At 37.2% G+C, this 19,310-nt stretch overlaps 2 protein-coding genes across 3 annotated transcripts in view; one reads left to right on the forward strand and one right to left on the reverse strand.

Moving 5' to 3' along the window:
- The window catches only part of LOC127426751 (phytanoyl-CoA hydroxylase-interacting protein-like), a 68,571-nt gene extending 53,114 nt beyond the window's left edge, over positions 1-15,457 (forward strand). For both annotated transcript variants that reach the window (XM_051673762.1, XM_051673763.1), the window contains exons 2-5: positions 4,585-4,781; positions 7,304-7,478; positions 7,680-7,797; positions 9,553-15,457. In XM_051673762.1, coding sequence (XP_051529722.1) covers positions 4,585-4,781; positions 7,304-7,478; positions 7,680-7,797; positions 9,553-10,090 — 1,028 coding nt within the window. In that variant the 3' untranslated portion in view covers positions 10,091-15,457. The remainder of the gene's footprint in view (positions 1-4,584; positions 4,782-7,303; positions 7,479-7,679; positions 7,798-9,552) is intronic.
- The window catches only part of LOC127426768 (protein FAM13C-like), a 30,827-nt gene continuing 25,159 nt past the window's right edge, over positions 13,643-19,310 (reverse strand). Inside the window, exons 8-10 of the mRNA XM_051673789.1 lie at positions 16,658-16,842; positions 15,472-15,573; positions 13,643-15,121 (exon numbers count right to left, since the gene is read on the reverse strand). Of these exons, the coding sequence (XP_051529749.1) occupies positions 14,998-15,121; positions 15,472-15,573; positions 16,658-16,842 (411 nt within the window). The 3' untranslated portion in view covers positions 13,643-14,997. The remainder of the gene's footprint in view (positions 15,122-15,471; positions 15,574-16,657; positions 16,843-19,310) is intronic.

The following is a 19,310-nucleotide window of genomic DNA, read 5'->3' on the forward strand; positions in this document are numbered from 1 at the left end:
CCCAAGGTTATTTTTCTCAATTAACCAACATCTTATGGAGTTTTGTGTTCCTTGCCACAGTAGCCTTCAGCTTGCTCACAGGGGTTCTAAATACAGATATTATTTAATTATTTAATTATTATACACAATATACAATCATATTTAATCAAACTACACAATGATTACTCTGACTTTATATTACAGTTTAATTTTTTTGTTAATGCATGATTTTCTGTAAAGCTGCTTTGAAACGATATGTGTTGTTAAAAGCGCTATACAAATAAAAATGACTTGACTCCTCCTTTACGTAGGCGGTCACTTGTTATCCCGAGTCTTTGTTCTGAGAACGCATACTGCAGGCAAGAGATAAAACAAGAAATGATTCAGCACTGGGAAACTGGATTCAGCACAAGAGCCTGGTGATGAATCATTTATTCAGGCCCTCTCTGATGGTTGAGAGGAAACCGCTCACCCACAACACTTCATCTGAAAAGACTCAGGAGGATATCTCCCATATGGTGCTTCACCAACTCTCACTAAATTCCCTTCATCTCTCTTTTTCCTGCGTGTCTTTGCACAGAGATTTTAGCTGACTGGGCAGGTAATGTGTCTGTTTTCAGCTCCCCAAGACATTTTCTGTCTTTTCCCTCTCTTTTTCTGCTCTCTCTCTCTCTTTCAAGTTCATTCATTGCATTTCCCTTTAGAGCTGTGGTAATTAGACAGGGCCACCTTGGCATCAGGACAGAGAGGGTTTAGGCATAGCATTTTTTCGCATAATCAGACCTTTGACTGAACAGCAAAAGGTTTTGTTCCACATTGTAGCTTATGCTTGCCAAAAATCACCCACTTAGACAGCAAGAACTGTCTGACTGACCTGAAAAGTGACCAATGCATTTTGGGGTGGGTTTCTGAATACAACAATAATAGATAGGCATGAAAAACATCTTCAGAAAATGGTCCTATAGTGAAAAAAGTTATGTGACATCCTCGAAAATCATGAACACTATGCAAGGTAAAAGAAAATACTCATCCAGAGGTGTATTTGCAACAGGGATAAAGATGGTTTGTGCTGACCACAATGTGTTTTGTGCTGTGAAATATTGCATGTCCAGAACATAAAAGAGACATTTAAAACCAAAATTATCCAACCCGTTCTCATGAGAAGTCACAATTATAGTTTGAGATAACTAAATCATAAGAAATCGTACATAAACGTTGGCTTGCACATACTGTAAACATTTGACTTTTTCAACTCCTTACCCAAACTAAATTTGGGTCCGGAAGTAAATTCAGTTGAGAACCACTGCTGTGGAGTGTGCAAAGGTGTTTTTATTTCGTGTTGCAAGCTTTTTTGCTGATTTAACCTTTCACGGGTCTAAATGATGACTGTGTTTTCATATGATTTATTTCAGGGCTGAAAGGAATGTGCTTTGAGGTGGGCTTTGTAGGTTCTACTTATTGTTTAGATCAGTGTTACTATCAGAAATTATTAATAATAATTTCTTTAGTTATTAATTAATATTTAAATTAAATAATAGAATCTAACTAATTAAAGCCTCACACGGGGCACCAATTATTATGTAGGTTCAACTGGTTGTTTAGATCAGTGTTACTATCAGAAATAATTAATAATTATTTCTTTAGTTATTAATTAATATTTAAATTAAATAATAGAATCTAACTCATTAAAGCCTCATACGGGGAGCCAGTAAATGTGGTGCGCTACGTTCAGGAGCGGGTTTGGTTATTAGCAATAATGAATAATTATCAAAGATAATTATCAGTTATTAAAATCAATAGAACATTGATTTGAATCAATGTTAGCTCTTTTAATCCTTCACATCAACAAAGATAACCATCAAATTAAATATAATATTAATTATCATCAAAGATAATCATTAATTATTAAAATCAGTGGAACATTGATTAGAATTAACACTAGCTTATTGATCCTTCAATAATTATCAATTATCAAAATCAATAGAATATTAATATGGATTAATATCACCGGGGCACCACCCTGGAATCAGGGACTAATAACCAGACAGTATAACAGTCTCAATATTAGATCGCTCTCTTAAGAAAATCGACATTCAAAAGGAAACAATGAAGGCTTGAATCCGAGCACTGACATACCCTGCCAGCATTTGACACAGGTGTATGCAAAACAAACCAAAATACTTCTCTTTGGAATATAACAAAGTTTATTTATGCAGTAATATCAATTAATAATCAGTACAATGCAGTCAATAAACTTCCGACTTACAACTACAAACTAAACAGTGACATGATTAGATATGGTAACCAAAATAAGCCTATAACATATGAGAGCAAGGTAGGTTTGTGTGTGTGTGAGTGTGAATGTGTGTGTGTGTGTGTGTGTGTGTGTGTGTGTGTGTGTGTGTAAGGTGTGATGTGCACAAAATGGCGGACGTAACTCTCGTGGAGAGTACGTCACACGAGAGTTCCGGCCAGAGAATATGGGCGTGAATGTGGGTGGAGAGAAGCTGGTTAATGGCGTCTGCCCGTTTACCGCGTATCTCCGCTTGTACGATAACTTAGGGACAAAGCTGAGCTTTATCACGAAGTTATCTACTAGCCAAAAGTGTGTGCGAGAATGTTTGTGAGGGGTCGCGTGTGTGTGTGTGGTTAGTACGAGAGAGAGAGAATAAAGTGGCGGCACTAAAGCCGGTTTCGCGATCATGGGAGAGAAAGCAGCTGTTAGTTTATCACTCAGAGACGCGGTGGACGGCTCGTAAACCATCCTGCGTTCTTTGGTTCTGTAATGGATAAACTCAATGTGCCGGTCTCACCCGCGATTGCGGAAATACACAACAGTCCAATGTGGTTGGACTACAACACAGCAGATCTCATTCGTGATAACAGTACATTACAGTAATACCTTGAGTATTATTAGCAGCAATGAGCGGACTCGGCGGTCCGTAAACTGTACAAGCAATAACCTTGATACACAAGAATAACACACTATAATATTCTATCTCTGCCCAGACGTAAACCTCTTACTTGAATCATATGAGGACACAGGTAGAATGTGTGTTCATCCGTCCTTCAACTCTGACTCGGTTTCTCGAGGCTCGGGTGATGACGGGAGACTCTTAACATAAGGGGTTTCTTGCAACTGGCTGCATAATATCATAGAGACTTGGGGGTGGGCTCTTTTGCATTAGGCCACCAAAAACATACTAGCACCACTCTGCCAACCACCAAGAACACCCTGACATCATGGCGATGAGTTTTGCATGCGCAAGCATCACTCACATATTTTTACTTTCATTGCATTTCCATTGCCACTCATCATAGGAGAAATGACCCAGTTCTCTAAAAACACACATTGACGTATTTCCCTGTGGCACATCCTACGAGTCAATACTTGTACTGTTTGCTAGTATTTTGCACATGTTGGAGGGACCTCTTTTTTATGCTGTAGTAATGGGCCAGAAGTCATATACTGTTTAAATTCTGCATACTAATACTCACTGCTGACCTTGAAAAAGGAGGACAAACTCATGAAAACATTGTTTTGTAGCAAATTTGTCCTTAGCTTTATTCTAAATATCAAATATCTTAAAAACCCATGAAATGGCTTCATGAGAACAGTTTTGTCCTGTGTTGACGTGTTTCCTTTTCAAACAGGAAGCATTTTTTTTAATACATTTGGATACACCTCTGAGTGCAAGATGAGTCACCAATAAGTTTGGTCTATTTTCCCAGAGGAGAAAAACTGTCAATTTTAAGTTTGTATATATTTTCTGATTTGTCAACTTTTTGGAGTACACTAACATATAGACCTCAAAGCTAATAGACATGGGCTGAGTTCGAATGGCATACTACCCATGTTACTCTTATTACTTCTAACATATATAAAAGTATGGTTGTAAGTAGTATGATAGTATGCCATTGCGAACTTAGCCATGGACTAAAAGCCATAAAAGTCCAACTTTGATTTCTTGGGGTCTTTAAAGAACAGGAAGTTTGGGCAGAACATATAATGGTCTCGTCCCCTTTGTAGATAGCCCATAGGCATTAGTTACGGCCATGAACTGATTTGTTACTTGCTAACTGGTTGCAGGTGGTATTAGAGAGAGGGACATTTTCATTCTACTGAGCATTTGATTGGACAAAAATGTGTGTACAATCCTGAGTCAAGATGTCAATGTTTATGTCAGGAGTACACTAACATATAGATGCCCTCAAGGCTAACAAATGTGGACTGAAAGCTACATACCTCCTATTTTGATTTCATGGGTCTTTAAAATGTTTTAGTTTGAGACAGGGCCGGTACTAGGATGCAAACTTTGGCAGGACACATGTATGTTTGGGGGGGCAAGATTGATCATTTCGCTGTCAGACGGGGGGCGAAGTGCCCCTTTATTTTTTGCTGTCAGTCAAGGTGGGGGAATGCCCCATCCCCCCCGGCCTCCCCTTAGACCCGGACATGGTTTGAGAACTTCTAAAATGTCTAGATATTGTGCTGGAATCCAGATACATTTTAAATAAGGTAAATAGCATCCTCCACAAAGAGTTTCCTCAGACTTTTCATCTGTTTTCTCTCCCACTCTTGCTTCCTCTCTCTCCATCTCTCAGGAAATAAGTCCCTCGACAGTGGCATCGCAGAGATGGAGGACCTTCCTGTTCCCCAGAACATCAAAATCAGCAACATCACATGCGACTCCTTTAAGATCTGCTGGGACATGGACTCCAGAGCAAAGGAGCGGATCACACACTACTTCATCGACCTCAACAAGAAAGAAAACAAGAATGCCAACAAGTTCAAACACAAGGTGTGTGCTTACAGACTCTGGGTACATTCTTTTCTCTCTTTTGAGCCTCATTTGACCTATGATGTTAATATCTTGGATATCAAGATAAATTTACTGTAGTGTCACCATAAGTTGGCGATAAACAAATTTTTTTTTTAAGGGATATTATCTGTATTAGTTTTGATTTATCTATTTTTCTAAATAAATAAATGTAAAAAAAATTCTCTGTTTGATAGATGTTGTGGAAGATTGTATGATGGTCATTGATTATGATATAATAATTAAGCACAATTTCTTCCCAGTGCTATCATTTACCCTTACACAATAGAGTAAACATAATAAACTCATCTATGTTTCTTTTTTCTCTGTGCATTGCTGTCCACTATTACTGGTGTTTAGTCAATTTACCAATGACAGTATACTATAAATATTGCTATATTATCCTTTTCTAAACAAATAACTCAACAATCTAGTGAAGACAACCACCAGTACCTTCAGACCAATGAGTTGGTCCAAAATCATCCAAATACCACTCAAGCCCACCCAATGCCAAACATTTTTATTGCAAAACAGCACAACAGTGACCACCAGCCACTTTTTCATTGCCCTTGGTTCTGAAAGTACAACCCCAATTCCAAAAATGTTGGGACGGTATGCAAAATGCCAAATAAAAACAAGGAGTGATTTGTAAATTCTATTCACCCCATGCAAAATTGAAAGCACTACAACAACACATTATTTAATGTTTTACCTTGTGAATTCAATAGTTGTTTTGAAAATGTACACTCATTTCGAATCACATAATTGCAACGTACTCCAAATAAATTGGGACAGTCGGGTGTTTACCACTGTGTAACATCACCATTTCCTCTAACACTTATTAAGCTTTTGGGCACTGAAGACTTAAGTTTGTTAAGTTTAGCAAGTGGAATTTTCCCCCAGTCATCAATTATGCAGGTTTTCAGCTGTGCAATTGTACAGGGCCTTCATTGCCATATTTACTTTTGTTTTTATTGGCATTTTGCATACTGTCCCAATTTTTTTTTTTTTTTTTTTTACTGGGGTTGTATTTTTACATAAATTTTCTCCTTAGAGATTTCAGTAACTTCTTCAATACAGAGCTCTAAACCTTGAACCAAACCAAACAGCTCTGAGATTAATCACAATGTTAGAAACTTTTGATTCACAGCAAAAAAGTACGTGAACATCTGAAAATAAGACACTGGTACAAGAGTGTCTTTAAAATACTTGGTAATAACTACAATGAAGCGTAGCAAATGACGAATCAGAAACAATTTGGTCAAAAGTAATGAAATAGTTGTTTCAGAGTGTAATGTTATTCATAATGCTTTATGGAAGTGGATGGTCACTTTTGGCTCAATTCCCATTTTGGTGGTAATGTTGCGTTCCATTTGTCTCGGAAGTTGGAGCTCAGGACTCGGATCGACGTCATATCCGTTAAAAAAAACAAGAAAACAAGAAATCCGAGTTGGATGCGTTCCATTACACACAACACAACAAGTCGGTAAAAAAGATGGACGCCTCCAGGAAAGTAATTGTTGCACTAGCTCTTTTGGAGTAAAGAGAGCTACAAAATAAGTATGCCCTTCACCTAAGAGACCTCGAGGAAGATGACAGAAAGCGGAGAAGGTATGTTAATGTTTCCGCATATTTGATTGTATCAAAACATGTTAACCACGTTTTAATCGAACCAGCGGTGTAAACAAAGGGCAATGCCCTATGGAAGTACAAACGTATATTTGCAATATAAATTTGCCTAAAAACCGTAAACGGTTTTACTGTTTGTAACGTTAGGCAGTGTTGTTGTAGCAACATTGACCATTGCTCTTGTAGCAGCAGAGACCATTGTTGTTGTTAGCAGCAGTGACCTAGCCAATTTTAGCTGTACCAGTTTATAAACAACACATTACGCGGTAATTCACGCATAACAGGATCGTAGCAACATGCCTATAGGCAACGGTAATACAGTATTGTGTATATGACTTACTAAATTGGACACAAAAAAGACAAAAGTGCTAAAAAAAAAACTTTAAACCCACAGCATACTACAGTCAATGCTCTTCGCAGCCATCTTGCTTTCTGAACTCAGGGTCCTCTGAGTTCGTCCGACTTTCCGAGTAGGAATTCCGACATCGGGGGGCGTTCCATTTGTCAGTTCCGGTCTCGGAACTCGGAAAATAACTCTGAGCTCCGACTTCCAAGACAAATGGAACGCACGATTAATTCTCTGATTGGTGGATCTCTCTTCAGGATTATGAGTAGTGTAGTTCTTTACTGGGAATTCAGCAATTAAACTTTAATAAAAAACAAAGTTGAAATCACTCTTCACACACTATATGGAGAAAATTAATAAGAATTTTATTTCTAGAACCCTACTGTGGCACTTTATTCCCAATTTTAATTTTATTACAAAATTTGCCTATAGACCCACCTATTTTTTTGAAGGCCCCCCAAATACAAGAACAGAACAAATGAAGCTTCTTACGTGTTCATCAATGTTGTCCATTATGTGGCCCCTCCAGGACGTTCCGACTAAGCTGGTAGCAAAAGCAGTTCCTCTACCTATGACAGTTCGAGGACACTGGTTCCTGAGTCCACGCACTGAGTACACTGTGGCTGTTCAGACCGCGTCCAAACAGGGTGATGGAGACTACGCTGTGTCAGAATGGAGTGAGATCATTGAATTCTGTACAGCCGGTAAGATGCACATTCATGCTATCTCAGTCATGACTGGAATTTCTAGTTTAAACTAAAGAATAGTGATAGTTTTTAGGTGAAGCAATATTTTTTTTGTTCCCTGAAGAATTAAGTGTTGCTATGGCTTCCATTGATCGAGCCATGTTATTGGCTCATAATGTCTCCTGTCCACTTAATTTAATTAATTTTCTGTGCCCACAGATTATTCCACTGTTCATCTCACACAATTGTTGGAGAAAGCTGAGGTCATCTCTGGTAGAATGCTGCGGTTTTCTGTCTTTTACCGAAACCAGCAAAAAGAGTACTTTGACCATGCAAGGTATGTGTTTCTCTGTGGTAACCAACACCAGATTCTTAATGTAAGTATTAGAAGAACATTCACAAATGACTTAAATGTTTTACATAAGAACACATTGCAAAATTCATTTAAATTTCAGTCTTGTGTGGAACACAAAAGATGTTTGGAGGTTAGCATTTAAAAGTGAATAGTGACTGAGGCTTTCAGTCCCTAACATTCTGCAGAATATTTTATTTTGAGTTTCACAGAAGACAAAAAGTCGTATGGGTTTGGAACAACATGAGGGTGAGTAAAATATGACAGCATTTTCATTTTTGGGTGAACTTTTCCTATAAAACCAGATAAATTTACTTCAGAAGTAAAATTGTATGCGATAATACACAAACTGTTTTTACTAATTTTAAACATTAGTGAGGTTTATGCTTAAAACAAGAAATACAATTTTTCCAATGTGGTTATAAAAACAGATATACTGTATACTCTGAAAACAGGTTTTACAGTTTTGCTTCTCAAGTAAATTTATCTTGTTTTAAAGATATTGTTACTTGAAAACAAGACAAAAACACAGATTGAGAAAATGATTTTGCTCAGTGCATTTTAGACAACACATTCAAAATCCATGAAGGTTTTTGATTCAAATATTTTATTTTTCTTTATTGCAAATCATTTTTCTTTCCATCTTTAAATTCATTAGGCCATATTTTATTTTGGATGAATTAATTTAGAGGCTAATAAAATTTCCTTTATTGAAAGTAATATTTTATTATGATTGTGGTTTATTGGGAGTCTGTTGCTGGAGACAAATAATTAACTCTCAGTACACAAAAAGCAAATATGTTTTAGTAACCCTAGGGATTTAAAACTCTTCTTTTTTAATCTAACACTTCTATATTAGCTGAACAAGTCTTTTATTGTGTATGAAAACACTCATCAAAACTGTCTTTATTTGAGAACAGTTACAATTTGTTCTGTTAAAGGGGAAATGTGTACAGCAATATTTTGACATTGAAATACATTCTCTTATCCTGGCTTAATGTACTAAAACAAATAAGTAAGCCATTTGTAGCCATTGCTGTGCAAAGAATGTGGCTCTGTGGGATATATTAGTCCAACCAACTTTCAAACCAATGGTCTGAAGCAGTTATTATTTTTCGAAATCAGTTTGGTGACATTATAGTGGTGCAGAAATTACACACTTCACCTTAAATTTATTTGACTTTTGTGATATACTCATTCATATTTATAAAATGAATCAGATTTCAGATGCAGAATTTGTATTAGAATCTAATTAAATCCACCTGAAAAGGCCAGCTGCAGGGCAAAGAAATAACAGGGTTGAGAGAGGGCATTAATTTCACTTCAGAAATTATATTTTTCTGAATATAGCTCTTCATGTTCATGTAGCTATAGCATATCATGTTCTGAATATTGCTCTTCATCTTTCTTCAGTGAGATGCAGTATTCATCACCTTTTCTTTATTCATGAGTCATTAAATCCCATTTCACATCAGTGAATTACAGTAAAGCCTATCAGTGCTGTTCTTGTCCCATGCAAAAACTGAACTGATTCACTGATTTGGATTCTAATTATTGTGTTAATTACAGTGGCTATTTTGTTAACAAACCTGGTCTGTCTGTCTGTCTGTCTGTCTGTCTGTCTGTCTGTCTATCTATCTAAGATAAATTTGATTTTGTAACATTTAATTTATTTTAATACTTCTTAATGACAGCTGTCATTTGTCATTTACAGTAAAGTTCCCTCTATTCTTGTTACAGGGAGTCGCAAAACAACAAGATGTTGCCATCAGTAAAGGACAACAGCGGCAGCCATGGCTCGCCCATCAGTGGGAAGCTAGAGGGCATCTTCTTCAGCTGTAATACTGAATTCAACACGGGCAAACCCCCACAGGACTCACCGTATGGCCGCTACCGCTTCCAGCTAGTAGCCGAAATGCTCTTCAACCCCGAGACAAACCTGTATTTCGCCGACTTTTACTGCATGTATACGGCCTATCACTACGTCATTCTGGTGATCGCTCCGAAGGGCTCGGCAGGAGATGAATTCTGCAAGCAGCGTCTTCCGGCACTGGATATCGGCAACAACCGCTTTCTGACCTGCACAGAGGGTGAAGACAGACAGCTGGTGTTCCACCATGCCCAGGACGTTATCCTGGAGGTGATCTACACCGATCCTGTGGATCTGAGCCTGGGAACGGTAGCTGAGATCAGCGGTCATCAGCTCATGAGCTTGTCAACAGTCAATGCCAAGAAAGACCCAAGCTGCAAGACCTGCAACATCAGTGTGGGACGTTAACTCTTCAACTGGATCCTTCTGCTGCCTTGAACAGCTGCCTTCTCCTGTCGCCGTCCCATAATCCTCCTGTTGAACTTACCCATAATTTCCTTCTGATGTCTTAAAGGCTTTGTTCAGACAGGCAGAAAAATCCGATTTTTGTCATATGCGACTCAAATCTGTCCAGTTATTTGCAGTGTGAACATCAGATGTTTTTGTAACCGATCCAAATCCACAGGAATTCGGGAAGCAATAGTTATGGGTTCCCTCACAATACCTTTATCCATCCTTTACAAAAATTAACCATGGTTTTACTACAGTAAATATAGTCCAACTATGCTATTTGTAGTAAAAACATAACCACAAAGTTTACAATGGTTTTCCTACAGTAACCATTATATTTGTATAATGGTTAAAATTATGTATATATATAATTTATTGGTCATGGTTACTGCAGTTTTTAGGAACATGCACCACAGATTAACTATGGTGTTACTAGACTAAAATTCTAGTTACCATGTTTTTTCTTTTTCTGCAATTACCATAGTTATGGTTATACTACAAATACCGAATACTGTAGTTAAACTGTGAGAAAATCCAAAATAGTTGTAAGGGAACATAAAACTCTTGCGAGGGATCGCAAAATTTATTGTGAGAGTACACAAAACTATTTTGAGGAAATGCAAAACTTTAAGAGAATAAATTCCCACCCTATCATCTAAGAGGCTCTGTACTTTTCGCACTGAAAGCTTTGCTCAGTTGTTGAATGATACCAAGTCTCATGGTATCATGCTGACAGTTACATTATTATTATAGCAACTGATGTGGATACACTGGATACTGACAACTCTGTTTGAACAAACAAAACAGATTTCCTCACTTACAGAATGAGAGTGTGAAGAGTCAGGGCACTATTTTAAGAGTGCTAGCGCTAGGTGCAGTGCTAGTGCTTTAAACCTGAAGTATGTAATTTCTGTGACACTAGTGCCACCGAACGGAATTGCAAAAATAAACAATGGTTTCAATACAGCTTTCCGAAAATGCCCTCTTCTGCTGTTGTTTGAACCATCCCCAACTCACACCAAGCGGGTCTAAGCGGGTCGCTTTAAACAAACACTGGAATTTTATAGTGCCACAGAGACAAAGTGTTTACAGTTTTCGAGAAAATTAACCTCTGAATGACTTTCTCATAGATGTCTCTGCATATTAAGCTGGGATAGAAGGAAGTATTTTAACACTGAAAAAGTTACATACTTCAGCTTAAAGCCATACGAGCAAAGTCAATGGGCATTGCAATGAAGTTTTGATATTTTCGTGCCAGCATGCGTTAAGTCTAGGCGCAAGTGGGTTTGGTGAAATTGCACATGCAAAATGCAAATAGGCTGGGCCAAGTGCAATTTCATTCTGAAGTTCTTCTCCGGTTATTCCACTGTCTGCATCCTATTATATATATATTTCATTTCTGTGAAGCACCAGGGATATAAACAATGCCAGCACATTCATAAGAAGTTGGTAGTGTAAATGGGCTGTATGCAATGAATTAGAATAATAGAAATATGGACGTACGTTCTTTTGTGCATTAACAAGAATCCTCTGACATGCTTGTTGAATGTCAGCCATATTTCTATGAAAGTGACACTCCTTTTATACGCATGGAAAATGTGGTTCCGATCAGGATTTGTAGGCTCCGTTAATTTATAGAGAATGAAAGTATTATTAATCATATTGATCAAGTGACAAATCGTGGCTAATATTAACACTGATTGTATCGGCCTTCCAGGTCAGGCTGTGGATCGAGGGATTTTTTTTTTCCACGCACTTCACTTCTAGCAGTAAGTTTGCTTTAATATTTTAATTCATTTATTGAAACATGTAAAACTTAAACCAGAATATTTCTGAATTGAAATTACACTTGGTCAAAAAACTGTATAAAACGAGCTCCCCAAATCCAAACATTTTACCCTCTTCAACTTCTTCCACCGGCCCCTTTTGCAGTTAAAAATTACAATAAATACAAATAATAATAATAAAAAAATACAATACTTAAAAATCACTCTACAACAACAGGTGGAAAATTACTAATACAAATTAGATCATAAATACAATTGTAAAAAATCTACATAGTGATAATAATAATAATAATAATAATAATAATAATAACCATGACCTCTAGAATGTTTAACACAAATCTAACAAGTTTTATTTCATAATTTGATGATGCTTCACTATATTTTCAGAATTTGGACAAGAACTTTATTACCACCTGCTGGTGGAATCTCCAAACTGCAAATACAGAAACAGATTTTAGACTTTGCGCTGAGATTAGACGCAGTTCTCAAACGTCTTAGCGCAATTACCTTTCTCAGGAAAATAGCAAATTGAGCTTTGCACCACTTCATTAAAGGTGCACACAGTAATTTATTTCCTCATTTAAAACTCCTAAATTTTACTCCTAAAGAAATGAATTGTAATTTTCAAACATATGTATAAAATTATGACCACTCACATGAGATGAGGACTCATACTCATATCAGTCATATCAGAAACCTTATAAAAACTGTTTTATTCTACATGGGGCAGGGGCGCCCTCATGGGGGCTGCCATTTTAGAATCACATGCCCAGATAAATACTACTCGCTTGATCTCAGTAACCATCTTGTTATTGGACACTTTCACTCTTGGATTAAATTAATCATGGCTGATTGTGACAAGTGAATTTCTACAATGGCATCTGTAACTGAAAACTATTTATTTTGAATGATGCTGCATACACACCAATAGCTGTCACTGTAAGTACAAGATGACACAAGCAAAAAGTTACTGAGTGCACCTTTAACATACAATACACCCACAGTTTGCACATATACAAACACAGATAGCGCAAACACTCCCACGCATGGCCACTTGCGCTTAGCGCTGTCACGAAAATGAGATAAAACGTAGGCTATAGCACACGGTCGTTGTGCGTAGCACTGGCTTAGTGCAGCTACAAAAATAGAGCCTTAGAGTCTTAAAGATCGTATTTGAATTTATGGATTTTTTTGGATTTATGTGCAGTGTGAACAAAGCCAAAGGCTCCTCCGCACCATGTATCTTACTGCTTTTGACAAAATGCCCTTTTCTTTTAATAGCTTGTCAAACCTGACCAGGGTTGGGTTAGATACTGTATGTCATGCTCCTATTTTTCTATCTGTGTTGGGATGTTGACTCAATCGCCCCTGTCAATCAAACTGCTACTTTAACCCTATTGGCTGTCACCTTTAATGATGTCCCCTCCCATTAGAATGCAGCACTGTAACATTTACCAAAGTTTAACACAAATTCTCATAGCAGTCAGGCAAGACAACCATTTTGATGAGGCATTATGAATGTGATAATGTAAGAATTACGATATTGTGTGAGTTCATGGATATCTAAAAAAAAAACTAAGCATGATTGCAATTAAAAAAAACACACACACACACATTGACATAAGCACTTCCATGACTGTTCTTCAGCAGTGTTTCAAGTTATTTATTCCAACCCCTCAAGTATACTGTGATTTAACATATAATATATGTGATGAGACGTGTAGATAGACAAAATATTTATTTTTTAACTGGTGAATAGAAAATGGACAGAACCAGAAGTGCACAATACAGAAGACTTTGGCGATGGGAAAGAATAGGTTCACGGTAAAGTAAATATATAGAGATTATATATTTACTTTATAAACCAAAGTAGAATTTACGTGCACTATAGCTAACATTCAAAAGATACATTTGTCATTGTGGATGTGTATAGCAAATAAAGTCTGGGACAAAGATAACATGACACAGAATAACCACACCTGATTGTAGCACAGTTCAACAGTTTACGCTGGTTGGCATGCAAAGACACAACACAAAGATTGTTATAGTTCATTGCAGTAGAGCCGTCGGAGAAAGAAAGATGTTGATTGTTTCATTTTGAGTAGCTACTTGAGCAGAATTGCACTTCAAGCACTCATCTGCTTCTTATGAACATATCTTCTGCTTTGGGCTTCAGTATTGTTTTTAGCTTAAAATGTGATTTGACAGTGTTCAATAGTCATTTTAACCACTGACTTAAAATATCATGACTTATTTTTCATGTATAGGAGGAAAACTGTGCTCTGTGATGGCCATGTTCCTTACTTTAACACAATTTTAAACTGAGTAGATTTACTAGTGATATCTTTTAAAATACAGTCCTTGGCTTTCTTTCTACCTTTACTATCCAGAAAATTTTCGGGGAGAACATTTCGTACTTCTCATTTCATGCTCCAGTTATAAAATATCAATTTTCTTTTTCATACTAGAGACAAATATATGAGAAATAAACACAATTACTTGTGTTAGTTCATACAATGCATAAAATTATGATTGGTCTCTGCATGTCTATGCGAGGGAAATCACTGAAATTTGCATAAAATTATTATTTTAAGTGCTCTGGGTTGTTTTGCCATAGCTCCTAGCCCCAGAGAATCATGGATCCTCATTAGTGTGCATACTGTCACCATGTTCCTAATTAGAATCATAAACTACCTTCAAATAAGAGCAGGAAAATTTGAAAATTGCATATGATTTAGACTTTGGTTAAAAAAATCTCCTCCAAAAATAAAGTGCCATATTCCTTAATCATAGATGAATACTCTATATTTCCTTTTCACCCACTGAAATATGAAATTTGTATAGATCCATCTCACTCTGTACACAGCACAGAGATTGCACACTGCGTTTATGTTACAGTAGCCACCAAAAAAGGCCTTGCCCAGCCTTGAGTCTAGTACTTCCAGTGTGGTCAATTCAACACAGAAATAATAATAAAGTGCATTTTAGCATCTTTATGGCACAAATATGTCAAATGTAAAAAGTCTATTTGGTCCAAACATTGGGTGAATACTGAAAGGCAGAACAAATCTCATTGACTCAAATAGTCTTTGTGGTTTCCTGTTTGCTGAGCAACACTTCCAGTAAGCGTAATTTGGCTTTGAGACTTTTGTACTCCTGGTACTCCTCAGCCATAGGGATTCGATCATCTTTTTGTGCCGTTCTTCATTATTTTTGTAGAGGGGGAAAAGAAAACAACAGATGCAACATAAAACAAATGACTTTGTGAAAGTACCTTACCATTAAAACACATTTATCCCTTGAGTTGCCTTACTGAAACAGTTTTGTACATCAGTGGATAGCAGAAAAAAGGAAATGTATTTTATTTTCAAAAAATGCATACATTGTGTACAGAAACATTGTGTGTCATTGATTAGATGTGCATTATGGTAACTATGCTGAACTGTTTTGGATCTTGATTTTCCTGTTTCCTTCTTATCCATGTTAAAAAAGACAAATGTAACATAAACTATCATTAAAATGTGTTAACGCAGTAATATATCTGTGTTTTACCTTCCCATCTGTCTCAAGAATTGCTCTTCAAACTCTCTGATGGCTTTACGTCGTCTCTTTTTCTCTGCTCGAGTCTCCCTCAAACACTCCAGCAACTCAGACCTGCAATTAAATTGCACTCCGCTCTTTATTTTTGTCTAATTTCTATCTGGGTCCTTTTCTAACTTTTATGCATTGATGTTACTCTATGGGAGTAGCATCAGTTACATACAGTATGTCAATTTACTTTGTAAATTATTTGTACTTTTTGTGACCTAAAGACAAAACATCAAAAAGAAAAAAACACAGGTGTAAATAGCATCTGCCACACAGCGCAGCTATTTGCACCCTAATAGTCTGATGGAACCACAGAAATATACGACAAACTAACCAATAGATGTCGCTGCAGTGGCGTGGGGTGTAAAGACGGTGTGAGAATGTGTACTGTTGTCCTAGCGACCGCGGTTCGAATCCATGTCTTGTCCCACTCTTTTCCCCATCGTATTTCCTGTTTCCACTCTTAATATTTCCTTTAATGCTACTTAAAATAATATATAAAAATGAATATAAATGTTGATTTCATCACAGTGATTTGGTCACGGTGAATGTCGGGGAGTGCAGAGAAGGGTTTGATCCAGAGGCAGGGTCTGTCGATCGCACTCGTTCCCGTGTGAAATCATAGTTACGGTAGTAAAACCAAGGTTATTTTTTTTTTTCTAAGATAAGGATAAAGTTAGGTTTATGGGTAGAGGTTAATGTAGTGTGTCTATGGGACTATACTGCAGTAATGCCCATACTGAATGTTAGTATTTAAATATGGGTGCAAATAGTCTCTGAAACTATTTGCACCAGGGTGCAATTACTATCTACCATTATTTGCACCAGGCTTGGGTGCAAATAATATCTACCACTATTTGCACTTGGTTGTAAATAGTATAAAGGCTACCATTATTTGCACCAGGGTGCAAATAGCATCTGTCAAAAAAACACAAAAACAAACAAAACAAAAAACAGTGGCAAAAGTTGAACCTACATATTAATTTATAAATAAAATATACAGTATAGAGAGAGAATATATAAGAGTATGTATATAGAAAAAAATAACCAAGGAAAAAATACAAAAATATGAGTGCATATTTTTAAACACTATGCATTATAAAATATTATTTTGTCATCTGTCATGTTTGCCAGTGACCGAGATGTGTACCTGGAGGCCTCGTGAAGGCTGGACATGGTAATGGCTGACTGTCTCACTGTCTTGATCTCGTCCAGCGGGGACACAAACGCTGGATCACTGTCTCCCTCCTCCTCCCCACAGCCTCTCCTTTCTGTGAGACACATGGGGGGAGGTGTGTACCGAACAGAGTCTTCATCTGACCCTTCTTCTTCTTCCTGTGAAACAATTAAAACAAACAGCGTTTTACCATTTATATTATTTCTTACGGTCAATACTGTTTTAAGAAAAATAAAAAATAATGCTGTTTTCTTTGTGCTAAAAATAATAGAAAAAGTAGAGGGGGCCAAAGGGGGAATCAGATTTTCCTTGATCATTTGAGATAAAACAGTTAATTTAACTATAAAAACATACTGTAACTTAAGGGCTCAAACATTTCTCCCCAGTGAAAAAAGAGCATTTATCAAAATTCAGCTGCAAAAACAACTCATTCTGAACTTCTACTACTTACTGATGTCAGACAGATTTGAAAACATGGGCGGGAAAGGAGGAAGGATGACGGATACTATTATTCCTAAACACCACAATAACGAACAATAAGTGTAAAATATGGGAAAATCTGTCAAACCGTATGCTGTTCTGGCTGTGTGCATGCAGCTCTGCACATCCTTCTTAAGAATCCTAACATTAGAAATGAGTGCCTGAAGTTTTTTTAACAAGTTCTCTGATAATTTCAGTCTGATCTGAACAGTTGGAGCAGCACATTCCAGCATTGGTTTGTGAACATGTAATGTGGTTTTGCAAAGAGACTATTATTGAAAGATGACACAGAGCAAACTATATTGGACAGCAAACCCGCAGCCTGTGTGTGAGCACAGCAAAGTGCTGTTTTGCATTTCTCATGTGAAGAGGCTGTTTACATAAAATTGTTACAGCAACAAAGAAACTAAAGATAGACTAAATGATTACTTTTTTTGCCAAAAAGATTAAAAAAAAAAATATAGTTGGGGGCCTGGGTAGCTCAGTGAGTAAAGACGCCAACTACCACCCCTGGAGTCGCAAGTTCAAATCCAGGGCGTGCTGAGTGACTCCAGCCAGGTCTCCTAAGCAACCAAATTGGCCCGGTTGCTAGGGAGGGTAGAGTCACATGGGGTAACCTCCTCATGGTCGCTATAATGAGGTTCTCGCTCTCAGTGGGGCGCGTGGTGAGTTGTGCGTGGATGCTTCATAAATCCTCCACACGCTACATCTCCGCGGTAACATGCTCAACAAGCCACGTGATAAGATGTGCGGGTTGATGGTCTCAGACGCGGAGGCAACTGAGATTCTTCCTCCATCACCCGGATTGAGGCGAGTCACTATGCCACCACGAGGACTTAGAGCGCATTGGGAATTGAGCATTCCAAATTGGGGAGAAAAAAAATTAAATAAAAATATATCTATATATATATATATATATATATATATTTTATATAAAAAAAATTACAAAAAATAATAAAATAATATAAAATAATACTGGCAGCCAAAAGTTTAGAATAATGTACAGATTTTGCTCTTTCGGAAGGATATTGTTACTTTAATTCACCAAAGTGGCATTCAACTGATCACAAAGTATAGCCAGGACATTACTGATGTAAAAAACTGCACCATCACTATTTGAAAAAAGTCATTTTTGATCAAATCTAGACAGACCCCATTTCCAGCAGCCATCACTCCAACACCTTATCCTTGTGTAATCATGCTAAATTGATAATTTGGTACTAGAAATCCACTTGCCATTATATTAAACACTGCTGAAAGCTATTTGGTTCGTTAAATGAAGCTTAACATTGTCTTTGTGTTTGTTTTTGAGTTACCACAGTATGCAATAGACTGGCATGTCTTAAGGTCAATATTAGGTCAAAAATGGCAAAAAAGAAACAGCTTTCTCTAGAAACTCGTCAGTCAATCATTGTTTTGAGGAATGAAGGCTATACAATGCTTGAAATTGCCAAAAAACTGAAGATTTATTTCAAAGGTGTACAATAAAGTCTTCAAAGACAAAGGACAACTGGCCCTAACAAGGACAGAAAGAGATGTGGAAGACCAGATGTACAACTAAACAAGAGGATAAGTACATCAGAGTCTCTAGTTTGAGAAATAGACGCCTCACATGTCCTCAGCTGACAGCTTCATTGAATTCTACCCGCTCAACACCAGTTTCATGTACAACAGTAAAGAGAAGACTCAGGGGTGCAGGCCTTATGGGAAGAATTGCAAAGAAAAAGACACTTTTGAAACAGAAAAACAAAAAGAAAATGTTAGAGTGGGCAAAGAAACACAGACATTGGACAACAGATAATTGGAAAAGAGTGTTATGGATCTTAACCCCATTGAGCATTTGTGGGATCAGCTAGACTGTAAGGTGCGTGAAAAGTGCCCGACAAGACAGCCACATCTATGGCAAGTGCTGCAGGAAGTGTGGGGTGAAATGTCACCTGAGTATCTGGACAAACTGACAGCTAGAATGCCAAGGATCTGCAAAGCTGTCATTGCTGCATGTGGAGGATTTTTTGATGAAAACTCTTTGAAGTAGTTTAAGAAGTTCTGAACATTTTTTAAATTGTAATAGTAATTGTTCATGTTATTAATGTCCTGACTATACACTGTGATCAGTTGAATGCCACTTTGGTGAATAAAAGTACCA

Source organism: Myxocyprinus asiaticus, chromosome 36 (assembly GCF_019703515.2).
Source record: "Myxocyprinus asiaticus isolate MX2 ecotype Aquarium Trade chromosome 36, UBuf_Myxa_2, whole genome shotgun sequence".
In the NCBI taxonomy this organism is placed as follows: domain Eukaryota; kingdom Metazoa; phylum Chordata; class Actinopteri; order Cypriniformes; family Catostomidae; genus Myxocyprinus; species Myxocyprinus asiaticus.